The sequence below is a fragment of the Xenopus tropicalis genome, chromosome 10 (assembly GCF_000004195.4).
Source record: "Xenopus tropicalis strain Nigerian chromosome 10, UCB_Xtro_10.0, whole genome shotgun sequence".
In the NCBI taxonomy this organism is placed as follows: Eukaryota; Metazoa; Chordata; class Amphibia; order Anura; family Pipidae; genus Xenopus; species Xenopus tropicalis.
Window position 1 is genome coordinate 31,869,652 of NC_030686.2, and position 27,993 is coordinate 31,897,644.

Genomic DNA, 27,993 nt, shown 5'->3' on the forward strand with positions numbered 1-27,993 from the left:
TCCAGTCTTAATCCACAATACAGTTTATTTATATATTTTCTCTAAGTCAAGGCAATATGAATTATAAAAGATATTTACATTTTTCTGTCTGGATCAACGTGACCCACAAACATGTCATAGAATCATCACTGGCTTATACATGTCAGGAGCACATTTAACCAGTTACAAAGTTACTTGGATAAATAGCATTGCCAAAGAACATCACTGCAAGCCAATGTGTAAGAATGTGTTTAACTCTCAGAATAGTTAGCTCCTTCTGGCAATGAGTCGGGAGCCTGGTACGGCAGCAGTATCTCTCATCACTTCACTCAGTTCTGCCCTGCACAAGTATTTTCTTGTGTTCTTCCACTGCTTTTCCAAGCTGATCTCCGATAGCTTGATGCTTTAGCCTTATATGCTGTGCAAAAAACCTGCTGCCTTTTTTTGTACTTACTTAGCAGATCAAGCAATGTGGGTTTAATAAGGGTTAAGATTTTTGGAAACTGATCTCCTTGCCAGATTGCACCTTCTGCTTCTTCAGCTGTCTGTAAGCCTGTATAACCCGCTCACGTTCTTCATCAATCAGTCTCTTCCTTGCCAGGGACAATACAGGAGGGTTGCTTTGCCTGCTTTCTGCCCCTAGAAGTTTCTTGAGAAGAAGTGGTTTCTCTCCAGGCTAAACCATAAGAGACAAACAAGATATACCACTTTACAATACAATATTGGCAGTACAATGTGTACTGGCACTCTGCTTCAAAGGAAATACCAATGTTTATAGGGATTCTTATGGGGTACTTTTTATTTCTAAATTACACTGTTTACATAGCAAATAATTCACTTTGCAATTTAACATGTTATTCTTGAACCAACAAATGTAGTAGCAGTAAAGCAGTAAAGTGTGACTGAAGTTTATCAGAGGACAAGTCACTTGGCTGTGGCACCCTGGAAAATGAAGCATATGGCTAGCCCCATGTGAAATTTCTATATTAAATATAAAAACCTCTATCTAATCTATTTTTATATTTCAATACAGGATTCTGCTGAAGAAGCTCTATTAACTGATGTGCTTAAAAAAAAACAAAAAAACATGTTTTCCCATGAGAGAATTCCTTTAACCTCTTCCCTAATTGCACCACCTTCTGTTCAGGAATTGAATGTTGCTAGGCAAAGTTTTGGTCTATTCATTCAAATTAAATACAAAGATGTAGAATCTACATCACTAGCCCTCTAACATCTTTGCCAGCAATGAATATAATACAAAGTTGGCAAAACCAATTTTTTTTTACAGTGTTCAAAATATAATTGCTTGTTCTTGTTCTATTGAAATAGGTATAATTTTTGTTTTAGGTTTCCAAAGCCAGTATAACACAATTGTGTGTATTTATGTACCATTGGTAGAGAAACTATTAAGACTGATGCACAAGGGACACGCCACTACTTGCCTGACTGACCTGTGGAAGGATGCACCTAGGCAAAATCAACCATTGAGTGGTGTCCGTCCACTGCATTCTGCTATTTGTGGTAACAATCTACCCTTTGAAATTATATCTATGCAATTTGATTTTGTATTGTCTATGCTTTTAGACCCTTTTACCCTTACTTCATGAAGTTCAGTGACCCTAGTAACTCAAAGTCAGTCTCAAGTGTCACAGTGCCAAAAAGGGAAATTAAATTTGAAAGCAAAGAAAGACAAAAGTTTTATTGATGCATGTATGACTACGCTAAGCTGCAGTTAAATAAATGAGCAGGTACGTAACTACCAGTATAAAATTTACAGCTTTATTACCTTGGTCTGGACGGTGCTCTTTCTGGGTTTGGATGTAAATATTGGTGGTTCCATGGCAACCTCACCAAACTGTACCTTATCTATAAATGGAAAGTATAAATGTGTTAAGTAACTTATATGATCATAATCTATAAGATTTGACGATCCACTCTTTCTCAGTCTTTTTTGCAGTTAAATAGTTGTAGCCATGTAACACTTAGAGCTGTGGTCGACGGGGAGATTAGTCGCCCGTGACAAATCTCCCTTGTTGCAGGCGACTAATCTCCCTGATATGCCATCCCACCTGCTTGAATGTAAATCGCCGGTGGGATGGCATATGCGGTGCTGCGGTTTCCCGAAGTCTCGGAAGTTGCCTTGAGAGGAAGAGGGGCACCGCATATGCCATACCACCGGCGATTTACATTCAAGCCCCTGGGATAGCATATCGGGGAGATTTGTCGCCTGCAAAAAGGCGACTAATCTTTTCGTCTACCACGGCCCTTAGCAAAATTCTTTTTCTAGATCAGATAATGATATATTTGAGTGAGTGAAGTGCTGATCACAATGTAGAGGCAAAAGTCAATTTATGTCATACCAACCTAACACAGATTTTATCCACTTTTGACTAAATTGCAGTTCACCACTGTGAGTTAATGAATGAAACATTCAAAATGCAGCAGCAAATATTATATGTATTATATAAATATGCACACTACTATTGAAGATGAGACATTTTCCAAACTCCTGGTACGCATGGAGCTTTAACTAGTAGAAACATAAAGCACAAAATGTTTCTTACTGTTTTAATTACCTTTGAATATATTCTTTTCCATGATAATTTCTTTCTTATCCTCCTTTTTCTTCAGTATTTTATCTAGCCTTCTCCTGTCAAACCTGCATGAATCATACAAAGACATGAGAAGTTATACAGAGTTAAAAGACATGCGTATGGGTTGGCTGTAGGTCCTACAATGGCAGGTTAGGGTTGGGTACAGGTTAAGTTTTTCAGGGTTAGGGTCAGGTGCGGGTTGAGCTTTTCCTGACTCACCCATCACTAGTCCTAATAATTTTTATCAATGCAGACCCTGCTGGAATATGATAAATCAATAATTTGATCACTCTACACAAGTGAACACATTCCTTATTGACAATCTGTATTTACTTATTAAACACTGTAACGGTAATGTTCCTTAACACACTAAAATACTATCATACACAGTGTTTTTGATTCTTTGCCTTTCTTAGCTCTTTTCTTAGCTAACAAAGGTACAGATACAAGAAAACATGATTGCAATAGTCACTCTCATTTAGTTCCAGTTATATCTAAGACCATAAATAAGGATGCATTCTCAAATTTCACTCCAAGAGGCTTCAGGTTGGGCCCCCCCTTGGGGGTCCAGTCCCACAGTCTGGGAATCGCTGCTATAGGAAAACCAGAGTTTGGCAATGCCATATGTTGTTCAGCAGCCAAGGTGTCTCATATTGCTTCATCTGATGACAAACATATGGACAAAGTCAACTTCAATACATCACAATATGTTCCTGATCTAAGAAGTCTGGCCAACAGAGAATTCTAACAAAAAAAAAGAGATTTAGCCTTTAAGAAGATTCCTATATTTGCTGCTAATTTATGCATACTCTAAAAGCAGCAATAATCCACAGTTGGCATATACTGCATATTTAAAACCTGGTAATTTTCACATATACCCAGTCCCACAGTCTGGGAATCGCTGAATGCAAAAAAAAAAAAAAAAAAAAGTAATAATCAAAAATGCTGCACAGCAGGTTTATAAAAACACAACAGAGTATAGTAATATGGCCACATTGCTACTGTATGAGTTGCGTTTCTTTAACCTTTTACATGCCAGCAGTTTCCACCAGAATGGGATGTAACTTGTTATTCAACATCGAATAACATGTACCCCAGAAACATGAAATCTATAGTGCTAACGAACTACAACTAGTAGTTTCATAATCACAGATTTCCAGCTAGATTGTGCAGCACTTAAGACAAAGGACAGAAGCTGCTGAGATCATGAGTTTCAACTACATCCTATTTAGTCAGGTTTCTTAAAGAGATACTGACACAAAAGTAGGCCTATCAGGGAAAAATTGACCTATAGATAACTTTTAATGTACAATAATATTTTGAAGAGTAGTTTTTTGGTGTCAGCGTCACTTTAAGTCTGGTGATATTCCAATGGGAATCACCAGACAATGAGGTTTTTACTGTAGGCAGCGCATTATTGACTTAATAATGGGATGCAGTGGGCAAGAGCCTTTTCCTTCCTATAGCTCTCTCTAAGAGGTAAGTATATATGTGAAATCTGTAATATTTTGTGCCATCAACTCTAGGATCTTAAATTATCCAAACGGGTTTGGATATCTTACTTACTCTTTCTTCTTTTGGGATTTCTTTTTTTGAGCACATCCCTCTTTTTCTTCCCCCACCACCTCCTCCTCCTCTTCCATCTCAGGACAACGATCTGGCTGGTTCTTGCTGAGGAACATAACATGCTGTGTTTCTTGATTCATGCGATTCAGGTAGGCCCCCACAGATTCTTTCTTTCTCCTTTTAAACTTTGGGACCGGTATGTCTGTTTGCAGCTCTGAATTCAGCGTTCCTTGCCTTGCTGAGAAACAAGATCGACAGAGGGCCTTAACCAATATATAACCCATGTACAAACATTTCGACCTCCTGAAATCAAACCTACCTGGCTTGGGCTTTTTCTTTTTCTTTGGGTTGTCCATTTCCATTCTACTCTTCATTATCTCACGCAGCTTATATGGAATTTCCTCCATATGCTGGTCTATTGGCTTGGAATTTATCTTTTTTTTTCTTTCTTTCATGACTGAACACAAAAATGATAAATTAAAGCATTAATACTAAATACTACTGGGCATGTTAAAAATTAAAATGACATCTTTGGTACAGATACAAATTGAATTTCCATATATATGGAAAAATTAAATGCAGACTTTAACCAGAAATTACTTTGAGCAATCTGTGGCCCACTGGATGGCAGACGTCAGCTCTCAGTACCCTTTGACAATCTTCAGCTATTGGTGGGACTGGGGGAGTTTTAGTTCAACACCAAGTGTTGGGCCCAAAAGGTTGCACAATTCACCCAGCCTGTCAGTTATCACTTTAACAAAAGTTACCTTCATCTTTGCTTTGAATAATGCCTAATATTTGTAATGTCAGGTATTAAGATGAATTTTCCATCAGTTGAAATGTCAGCAGCCTTTCTATTCGACTACAGGACGTTAACAGATGTTAGTGGAAATAAGTAAAGAAGACGGTTATTCTTACATAAACTTACATAAGGTGTGAGCATGTGTGTGTAATGTCATGTGACTATGCCAAACAGAGAGTATAATAAAAATGTAGACTCCAGGTGTCAATTCTAAAATCAGCTGACTTTACTAGTGCAGAACATGTTATGGGGTGGGGCTGAAAGTGCCAGTTCGAAAGTAAAAAATTGTTGCGTGTATGGCCAGCTTAAGGGCAATGGTCAGTGGAAAGTTGCCCCACAGCAACAAAATGCCCAATACCTGTGTCTTGCTGCCTATGTAAATTGCTGTGGATAAAACTGTCCTGTTGCTATTCCCTGTGGGTGCCAAAATATCTTATGACAAATACATTCAGAAAGAAAAAAAAACTTTTCTGATGTTGCTCTGCAGGAAAAAGATCAGAAACTCAGATGACCTTCCTCGTGTCTTTACTAAGCAGAGCAACATCAGAACAGTTCTCCATTTTGCTTCTAAACGTATGTCTCTGACTGTACAGAAAAAATGAACAGCGGGTGGCGCTACTGTTACAATATGTATTATATTAGAAGTTAATAAATAGCTTTGAAACAGAAACAACCCCAAGTCATCATCCCTCTGCCGCTGCACTTGACAGGACTTTTGGGAAATGCTATGTTTAGAGCTTGCAAACACAGCATACTTCTGTTCAGCCTTTCTTTTACATTTTCAAGGAATTTACGGATGCAAATGAATAAACCCAAGCTGTATTGACAGTTTTTCTTTTCTTTTTTTTATGAGAGATGGGGGCTTTTTTCTGACTACTCTTCCTCAATCTCCATTCTGCTAAGGCTGCTGATTATATCAACATGAACATCTATAATGCTGACAGGTATTATTTATCATAGACTGTATGAACAGGGTGATTTTATGATTTATGTCCCCTTTAAAGCCAAACCAACCAAATGTTTCTGACAACCAACCATCAAGGAATTATATATGTTACCATTTAATAGGATCTCATCTTTGAGCTTATTCCTATCATTTAGGCCAAATAATGGCCATGAAGGCATTTCAGAGAGATTAGTCACCCATGGCAGTGGGGATTTATCACAGGCGACTATTCTCTCCATTGGGCATTAGGGTGAAGACACATGGAGCTACTAGTAGCAGCTACTTTTTCAAGGCTACTAAACTCCAGAAAATACCCTGCCACAGACAACCCGGCCCAAGGAAAGTCTCCCATAGGGCTCAATGGCACTCTGCAGCTCCAACCCGGCCCAAGGAAAGTCTCCCATAGGGCTCAATGGCACTCTGCAGCTCCAACCCGGCCCAAGGAAAGCCTCCCATAGGGCTCAATGGCACTCTGCAGCTCCAACCTGGCCCAAGGAAAGCCTCCCATAGGGCTCAATGGCACTCTGCAGCTCCAACCCGGCCCAAGGAAAGTCTCCCATAGGGCTCAATGGCACTCTGCAGCTCCAACCCGGCCCAAGGAAAGTCTCCCATAGGGCTCAATGGCACTCTGCAGCTCCAACCCGGCCCAAGGAAAGTCTCCCATAGGGCTCAATGGCACTCTGCAGCTCCAACCTGGCCCAAGGAAAGTCTCCCATAGGGCTCAATGGCACTCTGCAGCTCCAACCTGGCCCAAGGAAAGTCTCCCATAGGGCTCAATGGCACTCTGCAGCTCCAACCTGGCCCAAGAAAAGTCTCCCATAGGGCTCAATGGCACTCTGCAGCTCCAACCTGGCCCAAGGAAAGTCTCCCATAGGGCTCAATGGCACCCTGCAGCTCCAACCCGGCCCAAGGAAAGTCTCCCATAGGGCTCAATGGCACTCTGCAGCTCCAACCCGGCCCAAGGAAAGTCTCCCATAGGGCTCAATGGCACTCTGCAGCTCCAACCCGGCCCAAGGAAAGTCTCCCATAGGGCTCATTGGCACTCTGCAGCTCCAACGTGGCCCAAGGAAAGTCGTGATAACGAAGCTTTAATGAATTCCGAAAAGGTCGTAGTCTTTGCGAAAAATACAACTTTTCCGTGGAATTTAATGGAAACCACAAAAAAGTCGTACTATTTTAACGTTATCGTGGTCAATACAAAAAGTTCTAACAATTGGAAAAAATATAAATTTTTCTCATTTGTGGTCAATCGTGGTTTAATGAACGGGCCCCATAGAGACAATTATCAGTAGATGATCAGCATTGTCTTTTTTAGTAGACACAAGTAGCCGCTACTAGTAGCTACGTGTGTCTTCACGCTTACTCTAAGGGCTCTGGCACACGGGGAGATTAGTCGCCCGCGGCAAAACTCCCTGTTCACGGGCGACTAATCTCCCCGAGTTGCCTACCCCTGCCATCCCACCGGCGAACATGTAAGTCGCCAGCGGGATGGCAGACGCGACGGGGCGATTTCAGGAAATTGCCGCGATTTGCGCGAAATCGCGCCGCCGCGTCTGCCATCCCGCCGGCGACTTACATGTTCGCCGGTGGGATGGCAGGGGTAGGCAACTCGGGGAGATTAGTCGCCCGCGAACAGGGAGTTTTGCCGCGGGCGACTAATCTCCCCGTGTGCCAGAGCCCTAAGGCTTATATGTCAAATACAATGCCCGGGGGCCAAATCCGGCCCACCTGGCTGTTTTATGTGGCCCTTGGTGAGTGTGTCTGACCATCCAGCCTGATCAATTTCTATTTTCCTCACACAGTAACTAAGGGGTATATTTATCATGCTGTGTAAAAAGTGGAGTGAAGCATTACCAGTAATGTTGCCCAAGGCATCCAATCAGTAATCAGATTTCAACAGTAGCAAAGCATCTATTGGCTGCTATGAGCAACATCACCGGTAATGTCTTACTCCACTTTTTACACATTGTGATAAATATACCCCTTAGTATCTTACTAAGTATATTAATGAAAAATTTGGCCCGCGACTTAGCCTGTGTTTTAGATTTCGGCTCCCTTATGTGATTGAGTTTGACACCCTGCTCTAAGGGCAAGGGTACACGGGGAGATTAGTTGCTCCACGACGAATCTCCCCGCAATGCCATACCCGTTGCTGCGATGTCCCAGAGTTGCCCGAAGCTGCCTTCAAAGCAAACTTTGGGAGACTGCGGCATCGCAGCAACGGGCATGCCATCCCACCGGCGATTTACATTCTAGCCGGTGGGATGGCATTGCGGGGAGATTTGTTGCTGCCCGACTAATCTCCCCGTGTGCCCCTGCCCTAAGAGTAGCATGTCAAATGCCAATACAGTGAACTGTACAACAGGCCAACTACCATATGTACAGGTCTGGGGGATTGGTATATTCTCATAGGGGCACATTTACTAATCCACAAACGTCCAAAAAGCGCCCCAATGCGTTTTTTCTGTAATGATCGGTATTTTTGTGATTTTTTTTCGTCACCGGCGCAACTTTTTCGCGAATTGTCACGACTTTTTCGTCGCTGTCGTGAAAAAATTGGATTGGTTTTTCCGCCGTTTACAATTGTTCAATACGAAAAAATCGCAACGGCGACGAAAAAGTCGCGACGGCAAAATCACACAAAATACGAAAAAACGTGACAGCGACGAAAAAGTCGCAAAATTTTTGTTTTCAATCTGATTTTTTCCCATTCGGGATTCGGATTCGTGGATTAGTAAATGTGCCCCTTACTGACATGGTACAGGTATGGGACCCGTTATCCAGAATGCTCGGGACCTGGGGTATTCCGGATAAGGGAATCATTTAACCATTAAATAAACCCAATTGGACTGTTCTGCCCCAATAAGGGGTAATTATATCTTAGTTGGGATCAAGTACAGGTACTGTTTTATTATTACAGAGAAAAGGGAATCATTTAACCATTAAATAAACCCAATAGGACTGTTCTGCCCCCAATAAGATGTAATTATATCTTAGTTGGGATCAAGTACAGGTACTGTTTTATTATTACAGAGAAAAGGGAATCATTTAACCATGAAATAAACCCAATAGGGCTGTTCTGCTCCAATAAGGGGTAATTATATCTTAGTTGGGATCAAGTACAGGTACTGTTTTATTATTACAGAGAAAAGGGAATCATTTAACCATTAAATAAACCCAATAGGGCTGTTCTGCCCCAATAAGGGGTAATTATATCTTAGTTGGGATCAAGTACAGGTACTGTTTTATTATTACAGAGAAAAGGGAATCATTTAACCATTAAATAAACCCAATAGGGCTGTTCTGCCCCAATAAGGGGTAATTATATCTTAGTTGGGATCAAGTACAGGTACTGTTTTATTATTACAGAGAAAAGGGAATCATTTAACCATTAAATAAACCCAATAGGGCTGTTCTGCCCCAATAAGGGGTAATTATATCTTAGTTGGGATCAAGTACAGGTACTGTTTTATTATTACAGAGAAAAGGGAATCATTTAACCATTAAATAAACCCAATAGGGCTGTTCTGCCCCAATAAGGGGTAATTATATCTTAGTTGGGATCAAGTACAGGTACTGTTTTATTATTACAGAGAAAAGGGAATCATTTAACCATGAAATAAACCCAATAGGGCTGTTCTGCCCCAATAAGGGGTAATTATATCTTAGTTGGGATCAAGTACAGGTACTGTTTTATTATTAAAGTTAATCAGTTTTAAAATTCTGAATTATTTGATTAAAATGGAGTCTATGGGAGACGGGCTGTCCGTAATTCGGAGCTTTCTGGATAAGGGATCCCATACCTGTATTAATAAGCAAAAGTGTGGGGCTACATAGATCACTGTGATACAGGCAGCTATAGGGTAGGGGCAGTCAGTGGGTTTCTCTATTGCTCGTTTTCCCACAGACATTTCAGTCCCGGTAGAGAAACATTGGAAGTGAATAGGCTGGGGGAGTTTAAACTACACCTTCAGCCGATCCAATCCCTGTGCCGCCCAACAATAAGTGCACAGTGCCCCTCAGCCCCGCCTGTCACTCCCGGTTTCCCCGTTCCCCCCTCACCTCGTGTGTGCCAGTAAATCCCGAGAGCAGAAGTCTCATCACGCGAGAGTGTGACGCCACACGCCCTTCTGTGCGCAGTGACGCATTACGCACCGCCGTGTGGGAGTGACGTGCAGAGACGGGGTAACTCAGCGTTACAGTATCGCAAGCTGCTAGTAAGTGGCCCCGCTGCTGCCAATTTTGTCAATGAACAAAACAGAAAAAAGACTTTTGTATTGGTTGCTCGCCATACCCTCAGCTCCAAATATTCTCCCAGAAGTCATTTATATTTTCTGTTGATAGGTGCCACTCTGCCAGGTTACTAAAAGCAAAAGAACAACCCCCTGTTTTTCGTGGTTGGCAACAGTACCTCCCTGCATGGGCAGAGCTGGCACCCCGCCTATTTGTTCAGGAGTTACAGGATTTTAGTGGCTCTCCCCCAGTCCCCCCATCCCCCAGAAGCATTCTCCCGCAGTTAGGAATTTATATTATTTCTACTAAAATGTAAAACTTTGCACTTATCAACATTCAACCTCATTTTCCATTTTGCTGCCCAGTTTTGTCAAATCGCTCTACAAAGTGGCAGCATCCTGCATGGAACTTAGAACAGGGGTGGGCAAACTCTTAGGGGCAGATTTACTAATCCACGAACGGACCGAAAGCGTCCGAACGTGTTTTTTCCCGCAATGATCGGTATATTTGCGACTTTTCCGTCGCCGTCATGACTTTTTTTTATGTCCCGCGATTTTTTTGACGGCGTTACGACTTTATCGTATATTTTCCACGACTTTTTTGTCGCCGTCGCGCAAAAAATTGGATTGGTTTTTCCGCCGTTTACTATTGCTCAATACGAAAAAATTGTGACGGCGACGAAAAAATCGCGCAAAATACGATTAAGTCGTGACGGCGGCGGAAAAATCACGCAAAATATGAAAAAAAAAAGGGACGGCGACGAAAAAGTAGCAAAATTTTCGTATCCAATCCGATTTTTTCCCATTCGGGATTTGGATTCGTGGATTAATAAATCTGCCCCTTAGGCTCAGGGGCCGCATTGACTTTTAAAATTTGACAGACGGGCCGGGCCAGCGCCGTCTTCACTCGTCAGTCCCCTAGGTTTTGTGTCACTGCGCTTACATGCAGTCTTGACGCCAAGTCTCGCGTGATGAGACTTGTGGAGTCTAGATTTCTAAAAGACATAAGATTGCGGACTGCGGTCTCTGTTAGGAAAAACGAGACACACCAATCCTCGGCGGGCTGTAGTTTGCCCACCCCTGACTTATAGTTTTGCTCTGCTACATTGCAGTTATCCAGTATTTTAATACTACAGGGCACATTTACTTAAACTCGTTTTTTTCTGGCCTTGAAAGTCGTATAAACTCGACATGGTATAACTTGTCGAGTTTACATTTGAAAATCCCGAATTTTTCGAGTTGAAAGTATTGTTAAAACTGGAAAAATTAGAATTTAAACGGATGTTTGTTTCCACGAATCCGCTTTATTTTTCCCAAACATGAATTGCTCCATATATTTTAGAAACATTGGCACTCATTCTTGGAAAACAATAATGTGTTTAACTGAAACAATGAGGGGATAAAGTTCCCCTTGAAGCTGGGTGAAACTGAAAACAATGAGGGGATTAACTTCTCATTGAAAGTTCAAGGACAGGCTGTCACTGACTATTATATTCCTCCTCTATTCTAAGCCTCCATAGGACTCAATGGTACTCAAATTATGGTAGTTATTTCCGAAAAACTTGAACAATAACTAAAAAAATTGAATTCTGGCGAAAACAATTCATAGATCTCGAAATTATCCAGAAGTAAGAAAAAATCAGACTTTATCTCAAAACTACTTAGTAAATGTGCCCCTACGTGTTCCTCTGAAGTTAATTATTTGTAACTTCAGAGGAACATGTCTGTACAGCTCATTACACTGATTCTGTGTGAACTTGCAGCTCATCTTATAAGTCCCCCATAATAACAACTTGACCTAGTTGTGAAGTCTCCATTTGCAGTAGTAGCTGGGCCTCAGCCTCCTCACTTATACGGGGTGGTTTGTAGTATACACCCTTCCCGGTGCTGTTTTTTTAGTGCATGGTTTTAGTTCCGGCTTTACATAAAGAAAACCTAATGTACCATTTTTAACACTTTTGCTGATGGTACTCTCGCCTAGTTATCATATAACTATGCTGAATTCCCTGGAGAAGAAGATACACTAGTAATGGAGTCAGGACTTTTGTAAAGGTTCTGGGGGCCTTTACAATGGCAGCATCAGCTTTGTGTAGCCTATCACAGTTCTTGACCTCTTTTTCCTCGAATTCGTACATCTTACATTTTCTAGATATCGGGAACTATTTATCTGGGTTTTCCCATTGTTCAAGAATTAGGTTTTTGATGACCTCATGAACTGGAAAAAGTGATTCTTTTTTTGAAGCAGACTTTTTATATTGTTTAGGTTCAGGCTGTTTATCATCCAGCTCCAATGTCTTCCTCAGTGCCTTAGTGGAAATTGAGCAGATGATGAAGATCCACATGTGTCTTGTACGATTTGCCAAAGTCGCCATAGTTTCCTCCCAAGGCAACTTAGGCAAATTGTGCCCCGCGTATGCCATCCCACCGGCGATTTACATTCTAGCCAGTGGGATGGCATTGCGGGGTGATAAGTCACGGCGCGACTAATCTCCCTGTGTGTCACGGCCCTTAAGCAGAATCATCACAAGAAACACTTGTTTCTCTTGGAATGGGAAACAAGTACAGTCCAGGGCAAATGGTCAGCTGCCGAGAGCAAGTTACCTATCAATTCCTTGGAGCTGTGAGTGATCAGCTACACATCACTTTACTGGACTGATCAGCTATGGGGGCATCCTGTGAAGATCAAATCAGATAAAGCAAAAGTTGTTGCGTACATTAGTCATCTAGGGTCACCCACAGCCAAGCTGCTTGGAAAGAGTTGACAAAGATTCTAGCTTGGGCAGAATTCCACTTGTACCTGCTCACAGCTATATATATCATGCTTCACCGAGTACTGAAAAAACCTAAAGTCTCACAACACTACTACCATTCTGATCGCCATACTGGCCCAATCAGGCCTGGTTCTCAGACCTCCAGGACAAGTTGGTTACAGCACCATGGAGGCTACCTCTACGCCAAGAATTTCTTTCCCAAGGTCTACATCACAAGATATCATCCCTGACCCTATGGCTCTTAAGACCATCAACTAGGTGGACTAAGGTTTCTCAACAAAAGTAATCAGCACACTGCTGCAAGCCTAGAAGAGTCATTGTGCACTCTTGCCACAGAATATTGAGACATAAAGACCAGAGAGAAATCTCTATACCACATATTCTAGAATTCCTCCAACAAGGCCTAGATAAGGCCCAAGTTCATGCTCCCTGAAAGTTCATGTATCTGCACTCTGTTCTGCTCCAAACACAATTGGCACTCCATCCAGATTTTAAGACCTTCCTGCAAGTGGCTCTCCATATTCAACCACGCAGGCAAGCCCCACTCCCACCCTGGGACTTCAGTCTCGTCCTCTGAGCTCTACAAACCCAGACAAACCCCTTACAGTCAGTCTAAAGTTCTTATCAATTAAGGTGGCCTTTCTCATTGTTATTGCTTCAGCCAGAATTTCAACCACTTGTTCCAGTTTTGGATCTATTGGCCCTTTATTGCTAAAGCCCTCTTTGTGTTTTCCATGAGGACAAGGTGGTACTCTGTAGCAAATCCGAATTCCACCCAAAGGTAGTGTCGGAATATCACAAGATACAGACACCAGAAATGAAAACTTTTTATACAACTATCATAACATTGTATTTGTATGAGCTTTAGAATTTTACCATAAAAGTATCTGACCAATACTTTTAGATTACCTATTTGGTTTCCTATGTTCCTCTATGAGGGGGCTGCTATATTTGTGTAGCAGTAGTCTGTTAGTATTAGAAGCTAAAACTGACAGGTTGAAAAGGGACAATTGGGTTGGAAAAAGAGTCAGGTTTAAGAACTTTAAGTAACAACTGCGAAAATTAATGTATGTTAATATTTTTTTAGTGTCATTTTCACTTTAAATCAAGAAATCACCTTGCCTTCCCTGTGTCCCAAGCCACAGAATGCCAAGGAAGCCACATTGCATAACCTCGATGGTGTCCACAAAACAGGCTTACTGTTTGTCCCATTTGCCTCCACTTACCATGGAAAAATGGCTAGCAAAGCACCAAAAGTTGGTGGATAAAAGAAACTATTTATCTGGTCTACACCCAATACTGCAGAAAGGACCTCTTTCAGGTATCCACTGATTCCACAAGAGCCCCAACCAAATCTTTACCCACCCTATTTATCTCTACCTATAACACTCTTATTTACCCCTGTCACCTCCCAAAATGTATTACTAGAATTACTTTTAATCATACATTTTCTGTAGGTGAGAATCACCTTAAAAAGCAATCGGAGACTTTAGGAATAATTTAAATTTAGGGGGTTTCTAAAATGGTTTTTGCTGCAGGTCCCAGAAATTTCTATTTATTATACTCCATCATTATTTAAAAGCCCTGTTTAAAATCCAGTCAAACTAATACTCATGTCCATTAACATGTTAAGTATGGTAGGGCTATTTAGACCCAGTTAAGCTTTTCATTATTTCACCTGCAGTACACTTTTCAAGATTAATTGCCAACTTGTTGCTATAATTTATTTGGTCCAATTTGTTAGATTAGGATTACTGGGTGAAATACAAAGGCCCAGCACCAGTGATTATTTATGTGGCTGGTAGGTTGTTTGTTTAGAGCCATGTCCACCATACTGACACTGATTTACCTCCTATATAGAAGATGCTGATCCTATAGACAATGGTGATTTTATTATCTGTACTGAGTTATATATTTGATTACCATGTTTTAGTTGTTCTGTTTTATAGTTAGTGTTGGGGTGACAAGCTGAGATCCTTTATCTTACCACTATAATTGTGGTCATGTTTAAAGTCCCCAGATGTGCACAGTTGCAATAAATCTGTTTGTAAATGTCAAATGTTAGCCTGTTTGCCATGTTAATAAGGGAACTAGTAAACAGTTACCTACAACACATTGTCTTAGTCTCAAGGACCAAAGATGGAGGACCATGTGCAAGTTTCTTTTTACCTGTATATAAATGAGCAACAAAACCATATCATGAAAGCGTGTGTGTATTATATCTGCAGTAAATTATAGTTCTTTCTTACAGATGCCACTTTCTATCTTGAGGAGACTCACATCGGTCCTGTCTTTAGTGAACAGAAGTACAAATGCAATGCGATTTTTAAACACATCCACAAGTGAAAAGATTACAAACAGTTCAAGTCATGTGACTAATTCCAGCAGCGCAATGCAGAGAGTAGATCGTATCATAGATGACTCACAAAATCCCGGCGATTCCCAATTACCACCACCTCCAACACACTGCTGTATGAGTGGCTGTCACAATTGTGTATGGATTACATATGCAGAGGAGCTCCTGGAACTGTACAAAGATGGAGGCGAAAGGGTGCTTCAGGTTCTGGAAAAGCATATAGACGATGAGAACCTTAAAATGTTCATAAGGATGGAAATACGCTTCAGAATGATCAAGGACAAGTCTTAGCTTAAACTATGGACTGTTGTGTAACAGGGACATAGTAAACGGGTCTAAAAATCAGCATAAAGTTGGAATTTTGAAATGGAATTCATAGTGTACAATACTCCAATTCTCTAAAGTTCCTCTAATATACTGTAAGCAAAGCCCAGTGAATGGTGTAATTCAGTAGAAATATGAAGAAATCTTTATCAACTGACATGTTTATATTAAAGCTTGTTCACCATTTTACTAGGGCCTACCATTTGTATATAAGTAGTACATTATGCATATATTTGTGGTGAAATGTAAAATATATTTATTAATAAGGATTTTAAGTGTTGCACGCAATAAATATGTAACCTGTTCGCATCACAAATACGTACTGTCTGTGCCCCCACCAATGGAATATCAGATTACTTATTGAGAACGAGAACTGTAATCCTATTAACCCTGAGCCTGATAAATCCAGAGACTCAGCTGATGCAAAGGATCAGCTGTCCCAAGAGAGGAGGCATGAAGTGAGGTACCGCTGCTCACCTCCCGTAACTGTGGCAGGACATGTGAAATCTTTTTGCAAAGGGTAAGTTATAGAAATGAAAAGATCAGCATCTGTAATTTAAAAATGGATTACAGCATCATGAGAGTCATTCTTCCTAACATTTAGTTTGAATATTTTTGTGTTTGGGTAGATTTAAAAGCCAAACTGAGGTGCTTTCTAAGAGTCTGATATTTTAGGAATGGGGAAGGGCTTAAAGTGTACTTTGGTTTCAGCGAATTGCTAACTTGCTTCTCTCTTGTATTAATACTTAGTTTTGGGGTGAAAAAGGAGATTTGGTAGTACAATATATTTGTATACTTTTCACCATATGCAGACATGGTGTGACTTGGGGGGTGAAATCTAGTTAATTTCTCACATTAAGATGTTTATGTTGCAAAGCAAGAGTGTATTCTGGGTTTTTGTGTGCATTGAAATCACAATAATGCGGATGGATACTATCAACAGAGCAAGGCACTTTTTTGTAGGTATGAACTGTACAACTACATTTGGTTTTGGGTGTCCAGGAGATGATGCACAGAGTATGGTAAAATACAGATGGCCCATCCATTTATTATGTTTTAATATGAAGTTTGTTCACCTGAAGAAAAGAGGAGTCTCATGGAGGTACACACAGTGCCACCCCCATTGCACAAGGATCCAAAATACAAACGTTTTATCTCTACAGATCCTATATACAAATATATCAAATTTTGAAATTCTTACCGCATTGGCAACTAGTTATGCTGATTTTTTTTCTTTTGTTTTTGAACTTCAGCAAGTTAAACCACTGTCCAAACTCTTATGATGCATTAGATTCTATTAGGCACAAGGATTCATGTATGCTGTACCCGTCTGTTGCAATCAAATCCAGAAGGGGCCAGGTCGAGGGATTTGTGATTCTGTATAAGCAGCTTGAAGTGAAACGATTCTGCTGCATCAGCAAACACCTTTGTTTAATCCTGTCATATCCAAGCCTTTCACTTGTCCTGTTGTCAACTATGCAGCCATGCAAAGCTTACATAAATCAATAGCAAAGCATGTGAACTGAAACAACAGCTCAATCACCTGACACACTAAAAATCTGGTAGGGAAATAGCCTTGGAAGGAGTGGGAGCACTTTTTTATCCAAATAATAGTTTCCTGTAAATGGTGAGGTGGTCAGTTTCATTAGATTCTAGAGAGTGCCTAACATTATAAGGATGGTTTTGTGGCCTCTTAAATGTTTATATGTGAATAGAATATTGTCAGTTTAATGAAATGCTACCACTTTTGTTTCTTCAGATTGTAGCGGCACTTTATTAAAATCCTTATTGTGACCATAGTGCCATTGCTGCAGACTCTACATTTCTGGTTGGCTCTTTGATTTCTGCTGTGTTTGCTTACATTGCTGGCAACACACAGCACAGATCAAAATCCAACCTGCATCATGGAATGGGATTATCTAGCCCATAACATAACCATATTATTATTGTTAACTTTATGTTAACAATATTAAGTGAAAAGAAACAACATAAATACCTCTTTAAAACCTTAGAAAATATTGCTACAAAGGCTACAGATATCCCCGAAACCAGCCCTTTTAGTTTTTTTGCACTCCCCTATACCATGGATCAGATTGCCTCCACTGAATTGTGCATTTGACCCAACAGAGTAACAAGTAATAGCCTTTTGTTAAAGGTAGGTACTGCAGGCTCACAAATTATAAATAATGCCTATACAGGATTCCTGAGGTCCAAACCAGACCTGAAAGTATCAATCAGAAGAATCAAGATGAGAGACCTAGCTGTTCTTACCAATATCTAGGCTGGCCACTGCCATGGTAAGCCCCTTCCCCATCAATAATTAGAATTTTTAAAAATGTATTTCTATAATTACATTTAAGAATCATCAGTGTCCCTTTCAGAAGTTACCTTCTGTGAGCCTTTCCTAAACACCACTGCTACTTTAGAGTAATTCCACACAGGGCTGTTCTGGGTGGTTTAACACTGCGTTTGCAAGTAGCAAATGCTTTTGCTGGCAACTGTGTCCTAATAAGCGCTATCACCAGAATTTGTTAAAGGGGTGGTTCTCCTTCAGGTTAACCTTACAGTATATTATAGAATGACCTATTTTTAGCAACTTTTCAATTAGTCTTTATTATTTATAGATTTTGAATGATTTGCCTTCTTCTTCTGACTCTTATCAGCTTTCAAATGGGGGTCACTGACCCCAGAAGCCAAAAAACTTTTGACCTGTGAAGCTGCAATTTTATTGTTATTGTTACCTTTAAATGACATATCTTTCTATTTAGGCTCTCCTCTATTCATATCCCTGTCTCTCTTTTAAACCACTGCTTGGGTGCTAGGTTAAATTGGTCTGGCTCAGGGTACTACTGACGGAGCGCCACATTGCCATCTATTTTGCTCTCCCAGTAAGCTTTTGTAACTGATGTGCAGAGTAAAGACTCAAAGTTTTAAGGAAAAAAAATGGCATTTTCTCCATGGTGCAAGTGCACCCACCCTGGGCTGTCTGGGGCTCCACAGTGGATAAAATATGTAAGCAGGAACTCTTACATTGGCACCTTGGCCAGTGTAGTATAAGCTTAATGCCCCCCCCCCCATCCCAGGGTCACAGGTTAGCAATTATTATTAGTGGGGGCAGGGTATCTAACTATTTAGGCCCCCCATCCTGTTGACTATGACTTCCTTCTCCTTTAGCACTTGTGAAACAGCCCCTTTTGCCATTATCTTTACTTGTGGATGTTTAGCAGTCATTTGTTTCAGGGGTTTCTTAACCTACTCTGAAAAAATAAATAAAACCTGTTAAGCACCTGTTTTACAACTAAAATTGTAAGAATACATTACACCTTGTAGGTATGGCCTACGTGAAAGAAAAGGAATTACCAATTGCCAGGGATTTCCATTTTGGAGGGGAATGACACATATATAGTTAATGCATTGCTGATATATAATGGTTAATATAAGGAAATTTGGCAGTACATTAGTTAAATATTTCTGTGTATTTTTTTATGTATTTCTGATGAATCCTGATAATGTCACATAATTCTTTTCTAAACGTTGTGCACCTTTAAGAAGAGGGTATTGATGGGCTTTTTCAAATACATACTTCTTTGCTCAAATGTAAACTAAATTATATCTTTTATAATTCAATACATTGTCAATCATGTGGGTATTGTATCTACAGCCTCCCAGGCCAGTGGCACCAACCAGTGCAATTTGTTTATCCATCGGTGCTGCCTACTTGCAATTGGTCAGATCACCCTGTAGTTCAAAAAATGTGATTTGTAGGCAACTTTTGGTTAGATCAGATCCCCTATGTAGAATTCAGCAGTAGTGTATAAGATAGACATGTATAATAAGATGGAAGTAGATTTGACTACCAGGAATACTCCATGATAAAGGGAGGGTCTTGGGGGACTTGTGCTGTCATTACTTATGCTTTTTCAGACAGAATTGAGTTGACTGTTCAGACAAAAAAAAAAGAAGGGGATCGGATAGTGCTATGAATGGTTAGATATTGTATAAAGTGCTTAGCTATTGTTAATCTGTACTGGCAGTACTGTAGATTTACAGAGAAAAGAAACTGTGGGAAAAGCACACAAAGAAATATTTGAAGATCACTCAACAAATGTTTTTTCTTTACATCTCTTTCATACAAGGAAATGTAGTTCCTTTTTAAAGAGAATGCACAATTCCTCACTTGTATCTTATGTAATTACGTAGTGAGACAGAAAGTACCTGACGTATATGGAATAGCTGAACTGAAGCTGTTCTCATGGATTAGAATAGGCAGACAATCTACGTTAAACATATAAATTAGCAACAGTCTTCTAATGTTATTGGTTGCATACGTTGTTCCCTCATTAGGAAAGACATTCCTGTTTCACGTTCCTGAGAAGGGGCAGGACGTGCCTAAATATAAAGGAGGGTACAGTATATGGAGTTTAGATGTAACTGAGCACAGGGCAGATTATGTTCTGTCTTAATATTCAGATTGGATTATTACAGTTGGAAGTGTTGGTAGGAATGCACCACTTTAATCCATATGTTCTTCTGCCTACTATTATGAGAAGAATCCATTTTGTTCCACACGTAAATGTAAGGGCAAGAACAGAGTACAGGGACTTATTTATAAGAGATTCAGATATGTAGAAAGGCATGGTGTGCCCCTTATCTGTTAGTGCTGGAAGGACTTTAAACTCATGAAACAATGTGTTGGTTAGCTCATATATAAATGGTGGGAGAGAGTCGAAAAATAAGACCACCAAGAAGCAAAGGTATTCTAAACCATGTACCTAATGCTTGCTTGGGGCCACATTACTGGACCAAACCCAATTAAGACCAGACAGCTGCAATCTACCTAATACCTAAAGTCCATTTTTTGGTAAACTCTTCCTTTGGACTTTCCAAGACCAAAGGGACATCACATGGTTAGAAGTAACAGTGTCAGTAGAAGAGGAATTCTTTCTATTTTTGTTCCTGGTCATAAATGTTACCAAACTTACTTAAAGACAAGGTGTGATGTTTATAGTAGCTGCTTTCATCTTCTGAATAGCCGTTGCCTTTATCCTTTGTGTCGGCTCAATGCTCAAAGCACTTATTTGTTCAGTTTTAGTTCTCCTTTGTGTTTGTGTAGTGCCAAGAAGAGATGTACACATTACACTATCCCTGTTGTGAGTCTTCATGTTATTGAATCACTATAAAGTTTTTCTCGCAGTAAGAACAGGTAATGCTCACGTTGGCATAGTTTTATTACTCATACATCTGTACATTTGGGCAAGTTTAAAGGAGAAGGAAATGCATTTTGGCTTTTTACTGCCAATAGATTCGCCACATTAGTGCCACCTAGAACGCCATATTTATTCTGCAGAAAGCATTAACATACCCGAGTAAACAGTTCTAGAATCTCCCTCGCTTTGTTTAAGATAGTAGCTGCCATTTTAGCTCCGTCTCAGTAGCTTCCATGCTGTAGCTCTATCTGTTGGTAGCTCAGATCACACATTCTTATGGGAGGGGGAGTGAATTCTTATAAATTCTTATGGGAGAGAGCTGCACAGACTTGTGCCCCAAACCTGAAGGAGCCCTAAAGCAGAGGAAGTCTGATACCAGAAGAACATGTTTACATAAAAGAAGATGAGAAATCCTGTGTTTCTTTTGATAGAGGCAGTAATTCAGTGCAGCTGAAGGGCAATCGCTTGGATACTTCTTCTTTATATAGTGTTTTTTCCGTATTTGTTAGAAGAATTAACCTGACGTTAAGTGAAGGGGCATTATAAAGGATGGTGAGAGAGAGAGCTGTACCTAAACTAGCCATAGACAAACCAATAAAATAGTAGTGTTTGGTGCATGTATGCTGCCCAGATGATCCGTACAGATATCTAGGTACCATGGATATCCTATGGTTTGTTGATACGGTACTTTAGCAGATGAGGAAGTGAAGTGAGTGGTTACGTTTTTTTTTTCTCTATCATTGCAATATTTTGTGAATGCTGAATAATGTAATAACTATACACTTTAATGATATGTATGTATGTGTACCTTTATTTATAAAGCGCTACTTATGTACGCAGCGCTGTACAGTAGAATACATTAATACAAACGGGGTTATTAAGATAATAATAGATAAATACAAAGTATAACAATAAATACAAGATACAGTTGCAATAAATTAAGAGTCAAAGACACAAGATATATAATGTGATTAGTGTACAGCACTTCAGACATGTGTGAGCTGCCATGTCCCTTGCCTCTAGTCAGACTTTACGCATTCACAGTGAAAGAACTGCACAAAAAATGTTGTTTTCTGTTTGTAATCGAAAGCAGTGATCCCCAACCAGTAGCTCGGGGCAACATGTTGCTCCCCAACCCATTGGATGTTGCTCCCTGTGCCCCCAAAGCAGGGGATTATTTTTCAATTCCTGGCTCGGAGGCAAGCTTTGGTTGCATAAAAACAAGGTGTACGGCCAAACAGAGCCTCATATAGGCTGCTAGTCCATATAGGGGCGACCAATAGCCAATCACAGGCCTTATTTGGCACCCCCAGGAACTTTTTCATGCTTAATGCTTTTTACATTTGATAGCGGCTCACTGCTAAAAAAAGTTTTGGACCCCAGATCTAAAGGGATATATTTAGAGACAATGATGATGGCTTCACTGGGATATTCTTTATCTGCGCTTCTAGAACATATGAGAGCACATGGATTTCTCACTGTGATATAATGCTAAGTGCTTACACTCTTATAACTGTCTTTTCTGCCCTTGGGCTAAGAGGATCATTTCTGAGCTAAATGAATGCCCAGGTCAGCACGGATTAGCTGCTCCTCAAAAAGCTTCACAGCTGCAAAAATGGGTCATTACAACAGAACAAAGTGAGACCATCAATTAATTAAATTGTAGCAATTGTAATGTCAACGGCCAAGTTCAAAGCTTTGAGCCCTCAATTGTTGATATATATATATATATATATATATATATATATATATATATTATATATATATATACATAAGTTTTAGTATGATATTGTTTCTTCTCTCCTCTCTACTAAGGGGGTGTAGATATTATGGATGGTAATCTAAATAATTTGTGTACCCCCTTTCCCGGCCTTCTTTCTCTTCTGTCCCCTTTCCTTATCTTTTTTTTAATATTAAAGACCAACTTAAACTTTTACAAAAAAAGTATGAGGTAGATATTCTGAGACATTATGCAATTATTCTTCATTTTCTATGGTTTTGAATGATTTGCCTTTTTGTTCAGCCGTTCTCCATTGTGGAAATTCAGCAGGTATTTGGCTGCTAGGGTCCAGTTTACCTTAGCAACCAGTTAGTGTTTGAGTGAGAGACTGGAATATGAATGGGAGAGGGCCTAATTACAATGATAAGTAACAATAACAATTAAACTGTAGTCCTATTCAGTTTAATGAAGACCCCGTGTGCTCTTTATTTAATTGCAAATGGCAATTTAGTTCCTTTTATTACATAATTCCATATAAGTGTTAATGTTTTGTGGTAGGGCATCACTTTAATATTAATCTGTGTTTAAATTTTTTGTGTATGTGTGCAAAAGAATGAATGATGATGGTCATGTTCTAAAACACCTACATAATAGTCCTCTTCGTTCGTTTCTTGCTTGCAGGTGGCTAGCATCACTCTCCATTCTGGTGGCGTCTACAACATTTGTGTCGGTGTACCCTTCGTGTACAGGTGCTGATTAACCTCCACATTCGCCATGAATTTGGAACCAGCCAAGGCTGAAATAAAATCAGCTACTCGTGTGACAGGGGGACCTGCCACGCCTAGGAAAGGACCCCCAAAGTTTAAACAGCGCCAGACCAGGCAGTTTAAGAGCAAACCTCCCAAAAAAGGGGTGCAAGGGTAAGAACCATCCCACGCCTTCAGCAAATGTATTTTCTACCAACCCACCTAGCACTGGTAGCATACATATATTTAGCTAATAACTCCTTACAAATATCCACCACTCTAGGTTAAACATATATGTCTATCTACTTGTTATAAACACACACAGATTAATATACAGGTATATACCTAAATTATTTCTACAAACAACCACAGCTCTGGGTTACAGACAGGGCCGGAACTAGGGGTAGGCAGAAGAGGCAGCTGCCTAGGCCGCAACGATTGAGGGGCGCCAGGCAGGAGCCTGTCCTGCCTACCCCTAGTGCTACTTTGTCATTGCCTCCACCGCTTGTCATTAGCGGCGGAGGCAATGACCGATCTAATCGCCCCACCCCCCGCACCGCCTCCTGTGCTTTGGCACGCATGTGCCGTTCGGGGGGGGGCGGAGTTGCCTAGGGCGCCCGGTCGGCTTGGCCCACCCCTGGTTACCGATATATACCTACTGACACCCACAGCTCTGGGTTACCGATATATACCTACTTACACCCACAGCTCTGGGTTACAGATATATACCTACTTACACCCACAGCTCTGGGTTACAGATATATACCTACTTACACCCACAGCTCTGGGTTACAGATATATACCTACTTACACCCACAGCTCTGGGTTACAGATATATACCTACTGACACCCACAGCTCTGGGTTACAGATATATACCTACTGACACCCACAGCTCTGGGTTACAGATATATACCTACTGACACCCACAGCTCTGGGTTACAGATATATACCTACTGACACCCACAGCTCTGGGTTACAGATATATACCTACTGACACCCACAGCTCTGGGTTACAGATATATACCTACTGACACCCACAGCTCTGGGTTACAGATATATACCTACTGACACCCACAGCTCTGGGTTACAGATATATACCTACTGACACCCACAGCTCTGGGTTACAGATATATACCTACTGACACCCACAGCTCTGGGTTACAGATATATACCTACAGCACTAGGTTACAGATATATACCTACAGCACTAGGTTACAGATATATACCTACTTACACCCACAGCTCTGGGTTACAGATATATACCTACTGACACCCACAGCTCTGGGTTACAGATATATACCCACAGCACTAGGTTACAGATATATACCTGACTTCCTACAATCACCCACAGATCTAGTTATACATGTATACTTCCTGCAAAAACCACAGCCCAGGTGGCTGCCTACAAACACTGACAGGTCATATACACCTACCGACTTCCTACAGTCACAACGCTGGGTTACACATGTATAGCTACCTACAGCTTATATAAACCCACATCTCTGGTGTTACACATATATGCTTGCTCACTTGCTACAAACACGCTTAGTTCTGGGTTATACATATATACCTCTTACGTGTTTACAAGTTAAACATGATGATGGAATCACATCAGATTATATTTCCTACCTGCTACAACTAACCTTTTCATTTTCTAACATGCAGATTTGGAGATGACATCCCAGGGATGGAGGGCCTGGGAACAGGTAATGTACCCTTTAAAATTGCCAAAAGGCATTTTGTTAATAATCTCTTTAACATTTAATCATGTATGTCCAAAATAAAACACACAAAACAAAAAAAAAATGAGAATAAGAGCTGCCATATTACATTGCTCTGTTTTAAAAATGTAGGCAATCAGTGAAGCAGCGAAGAAAGTTCTGTAAGGCCAAAGGAACATAGAGCAAATTAGGGTTTTACCACCTGGGTGATTTCCAGCTCGGTGGGCTAGGGGCAAAATGCGGAGAATCACCCCCCTCCCATTCTTTTAATGTTAACAACCTGCCACAAGAATTTTCTGATTGTCATTGAAAAATGCTGGCTTCCTCAATTCTTTATTGTCAAGCAATAATTGTGCACCTTTAGTTGTATATGTACTGCAGTAGGAACTGATATCATGTTCGCCGGTGGGATGGCGGGTCATGGCAACTCGGGGAGATTAGTCGCCCGTGACAAGGGAGATTTGTCGCAGGAGACTAATCTCCCCGTGTGCCAGAGCCCTAAGAGTTATGCATCTGGATTCCCACATAGTAATAAAACTTTTATGGCTTTCATTGCAGATATCACCGTTATTTGCCCTTGGGAAGCCTTCAACCACTTGGAGCTGCACGAGCTGGCCCAGTATGGCATTATCTAAATACCCCTGTGTGTGTTCCTACCCAAGCCCTTTTCTGCAGGGAGAAATCATGTGTAACTTTACAGCACTCTGCTCTGAGGTCTGGGCAATCAGCTTTCTGCCATGACACAAGGCCTCACCACATCCCAGCTGTTCTCTTCTCTACATGTATGTGATGAGCTTATGCATTCTTCTAACATGGTTGCCACAATGTGAATTTTGTAGAAGAACTGACATTATCCAAATCGTATGATTTCTTTCCTTCTTGATCACTAGCAGCCCTGTATCCCTACAAGATGAACAACAGGTTTCTTCTGATCTACACTTTTAGCCAGCTTTTCCTTCTTCCTAACATCTCTAATTCTGATTTTTCTATATCCATTTGGTTAGTTGCTCTTTCATTTACATCCTGCCTATACTGTAATTCATTCTCACCATGCCTTTCCTAAATGTCTTTGATGCTATTTTTTTCTCTCCTATACTGAAAAAAAGCAGAGGCAGGGGAAATGGGGTTTTGTGAAGCCATCGGCACAACTGGCATATTTATTGTGCTTAAAAACCACAGATCATTTTTTAGACAAGTGGCCCTAGGGCCATTATAATCCCCTTAAAGGCCACAGTGGTAGCTCCAGGGCTGCTTGCGGCATGTCCCAGTACTGACAGTGGAAACAGCAAACAAAATGCTCTGTAGCCCTTAATGCCTCATCAACATTTGATTTTTTTCAGTCGGATAAAAGTGCTACTATGCTGTAACCCTGATCCAAAAATTTCAGCTTGTGAAAAACCCAAACCTTACACTCATGTCTAGCTACTGTACATACACAGTGTTTGGTACACGACAAATGATCACACTGAGCACATACTCGTACCTGTCAATGACCTTTCCTCTCCAATATTATTTCCTACTTGTGTTGTGTCAGAATCTCTTTCTGTGGTATGCTAGTTCTCCATAATAAATTATTATATATTTAGATTGTGCAGTGTCCTTTTATCTATCCTTTCCCTGCTGTATAAATCCTTGGCTTTCTGATCATAAATAAAACTAATCTTTGTATATCCCCCCCCTGCAGCATCTAGGTCCTTTCTCTCCTTGTAATCTGATTATGTAATCCTTTCACTGCACAACTGTTTTATAAGATAAAGAATCACGTGTGTCTAAACCCTGTGGCAACAAAGGTGTGTTGAAAATAAACACAGTGATACAAATGATTGGGACCCTTTCATTTATCAGCTATGACGTAAACTGAAGGGTTGATAATAAGAAATAATCACACGGATACATGAGAGAGTGTCTGTTGTTTTGTCTAATCAGGTCAGACAGCAATCAGATTGACTGGAGAAGGATCAGTTTGGAAATAGGTTCTATGTATATATATACTGTATGCATTTGATTTTGTAAATAAAAATAACTGGATTTCACTACTCTCTTTTGGGCTGTACAAATAACTTCCTTTGAGGAAAGAGTATCCATTCAAGCCAAAGATCATAATGTGCAAGAGACTCACCAGTGACAGTAATATTTAGCCGAACTGCTGTCGTGTTAAGCCAATAAAAGGGTAGGGATGGTAACTTCTAACCGCTCACTGGACAAACAAATATACCCTTTTTAAAATGATGCCCACATTACTGAACCAGGAACGTAGAGATGTTTGCAGCAGAGTAATTAATGCACTTGAAGTGTAAGGCAGTATGCAATTTGTCTTTTTTATTCCACTGTTCTGTAGTAGCATAAAACCAAGCCAAAAAAGGCCAAATTGTCAAAATGATTTATAGTTAAGATATATATATATATACTCTATATTTGCATTTCTGTTTGCATGCTGCTGGATCTCAACTGCGTTTATCCCTGTTTGGCACTTTGCTTTCCTCAGTGGCCAAAAAGGGTCTGTTTTTAAACTGAAGAGGGAAGGGGGCAGTTATTAACATCCACAAGGCCAGCTGCTATGCAGTTACATCAATGCAAAACAAAGCAGAGCGATGTCCACTTTGTACGCTCCACTCTAAGTTACAGCACAATTAATAAGGGCCTTATTTTTTAAAATTCGAGTTCAGTGTGCTAAAAAAGAAAATAATTTAAATATTTATTGCTAGGAGAGAATCAACTCTGCAATCATTGTACAGTTTAGTGAGAGATTTGTGTAATGTGTTAAATGCATTCTCACTGGTGGTAAATAATGGCTCTGTGCTAACAGTCCTCCCAGTAAGGGCTCTGGCACACGGGGAGATTAGTCGCCCGCGACAAATCTCCATGTCCGCGGGCGACTAATCTCCCCGAGTTGCCATCAGAGAGCCGTCAGTTGCCATCCCACCGGCGAACATGTAAGTCGCTGGTAGGATAGCACAAGCGGCGGTGCGATTTCTGCAAATCGCCAAAAATGCCTCGCGAGGCAACTTCGCCGATTTGCCGAAATCGC

General features: G+C 40.5%; 2 protein-coding genes across 3 annotated transcripts; one reads left to right on the forward strand and one right to left on the reverse strand.

The window, feature by feature from the left end:
• On the reverse strand, nucleotides 1–10,036 carry ccdc137 (coiled-coil domain containing 137). The gene is made up of 6 exons (XM_031894485.1): nucleotides 9,950–10,036; nucleotides 4,459–4,596; nucleotides 4,140–4,377; nucleotides 2,556–2,638; nucleotides 1,766–1,845; nucleotides 1–655 (listed from the first exon to the last, which is right to left on the reverse strand). Exons 2-6 carry the CDS (start codon nucleotides 4,592–4,594, stop codon nucleotides 467–469), a joined length of 726 nt encoding a protein of 241 aa, XP_031750345.1. The 5' UTR covers nucleotides 4,595–4,596; nucleotides 9,950–10,036; the 3' UTR covers nucleotides 1–466.
• pde6g (phosphodiesterase 6G) lies at nucleotides 10,023–27,002 on the forward strand. 2 transcript variants are annotated; one of them, XM_031893950.1, is made up of 4 exons: nucleotides 10,023–10,104; nucleotides 23,179–23,417; nucleotides 24,910–24,950; nucleotides 25,524–27,002. In XM_031893950.1, the coding sequence occupies exons 2-4, from the start codon at nucleotides 23,272–23,274 to the stop codon at nucleotides 25,598–25,600; spliced, it is 264 nt and encodes an 87-aa protein (XP_031749810.1). In that variant the 5' UTR covers nucleotides 10,023–10,104; nucleotides 23,179–23,271; the 3' UTR covers nucleotides 25,601–27,002. The 2 variants fall into 2 exon arrangements, with proteins under 2 accessions (XP_031749810.1, NP_001165049.1); NM_001171578.1 differs by lacking the exon at nucleotides 10,023–10,104 and adding an exon at nucleotides 16,011–16,090 and having other exon boundaries at nucleotides 25,524–26,998.
• The last annotated feature ends 991 nt before the right edge of the window (nucleotides 27,003–27,993 follow it).

Excerpts from the sequence above, each read along its gene's own strand:
- ccdc137 (XM_031894485.1), bottom strand. The coding sequence starts at position 4,594 with ATGAAAGAAAGAAAAAAAAAGATAAATTCCAAGCCAATAGACCAGCAT. Across the intron at positions 4,378-4,458 it reads AAAGAAAAAGCCCAAGCCAG|CAAGGCAAGGAACGCTGAAT; the intron begins GTAGGTTTGATT and ends CTTGTTTCTCAG. Across the intron at positions 1,846-2,555 it reads GGAAAAGAATATATTCAAAG|ATAAGGTACAGTTTGGTGAG; the intron begins GTAATTAAAACA and ends TTCCATTTATAG.
- pde6g (XM_031893950.1), top strand. The coding sequence starts at position 23,272 with ATGAATTTGGAACCAGCCAAGGCTGAAATAAAATCAGCTACTCGTGTG. Across the intron at positions 23,418-24,909 it reads CCCAAAAAAGGGGTGCAAGG|ATTTGGAGATGACATCCCAG; the intron begins GTAAGAACCATC and ends TCTAACATGCAG. Across the intron at positions 24,951-25,523 it reads GATGGAGGGCCTGGGAACAG|ATATCACCGTTATTTGCCCT; the intron begins GTAATGTACCCT and ends CTTTCATTGCAG.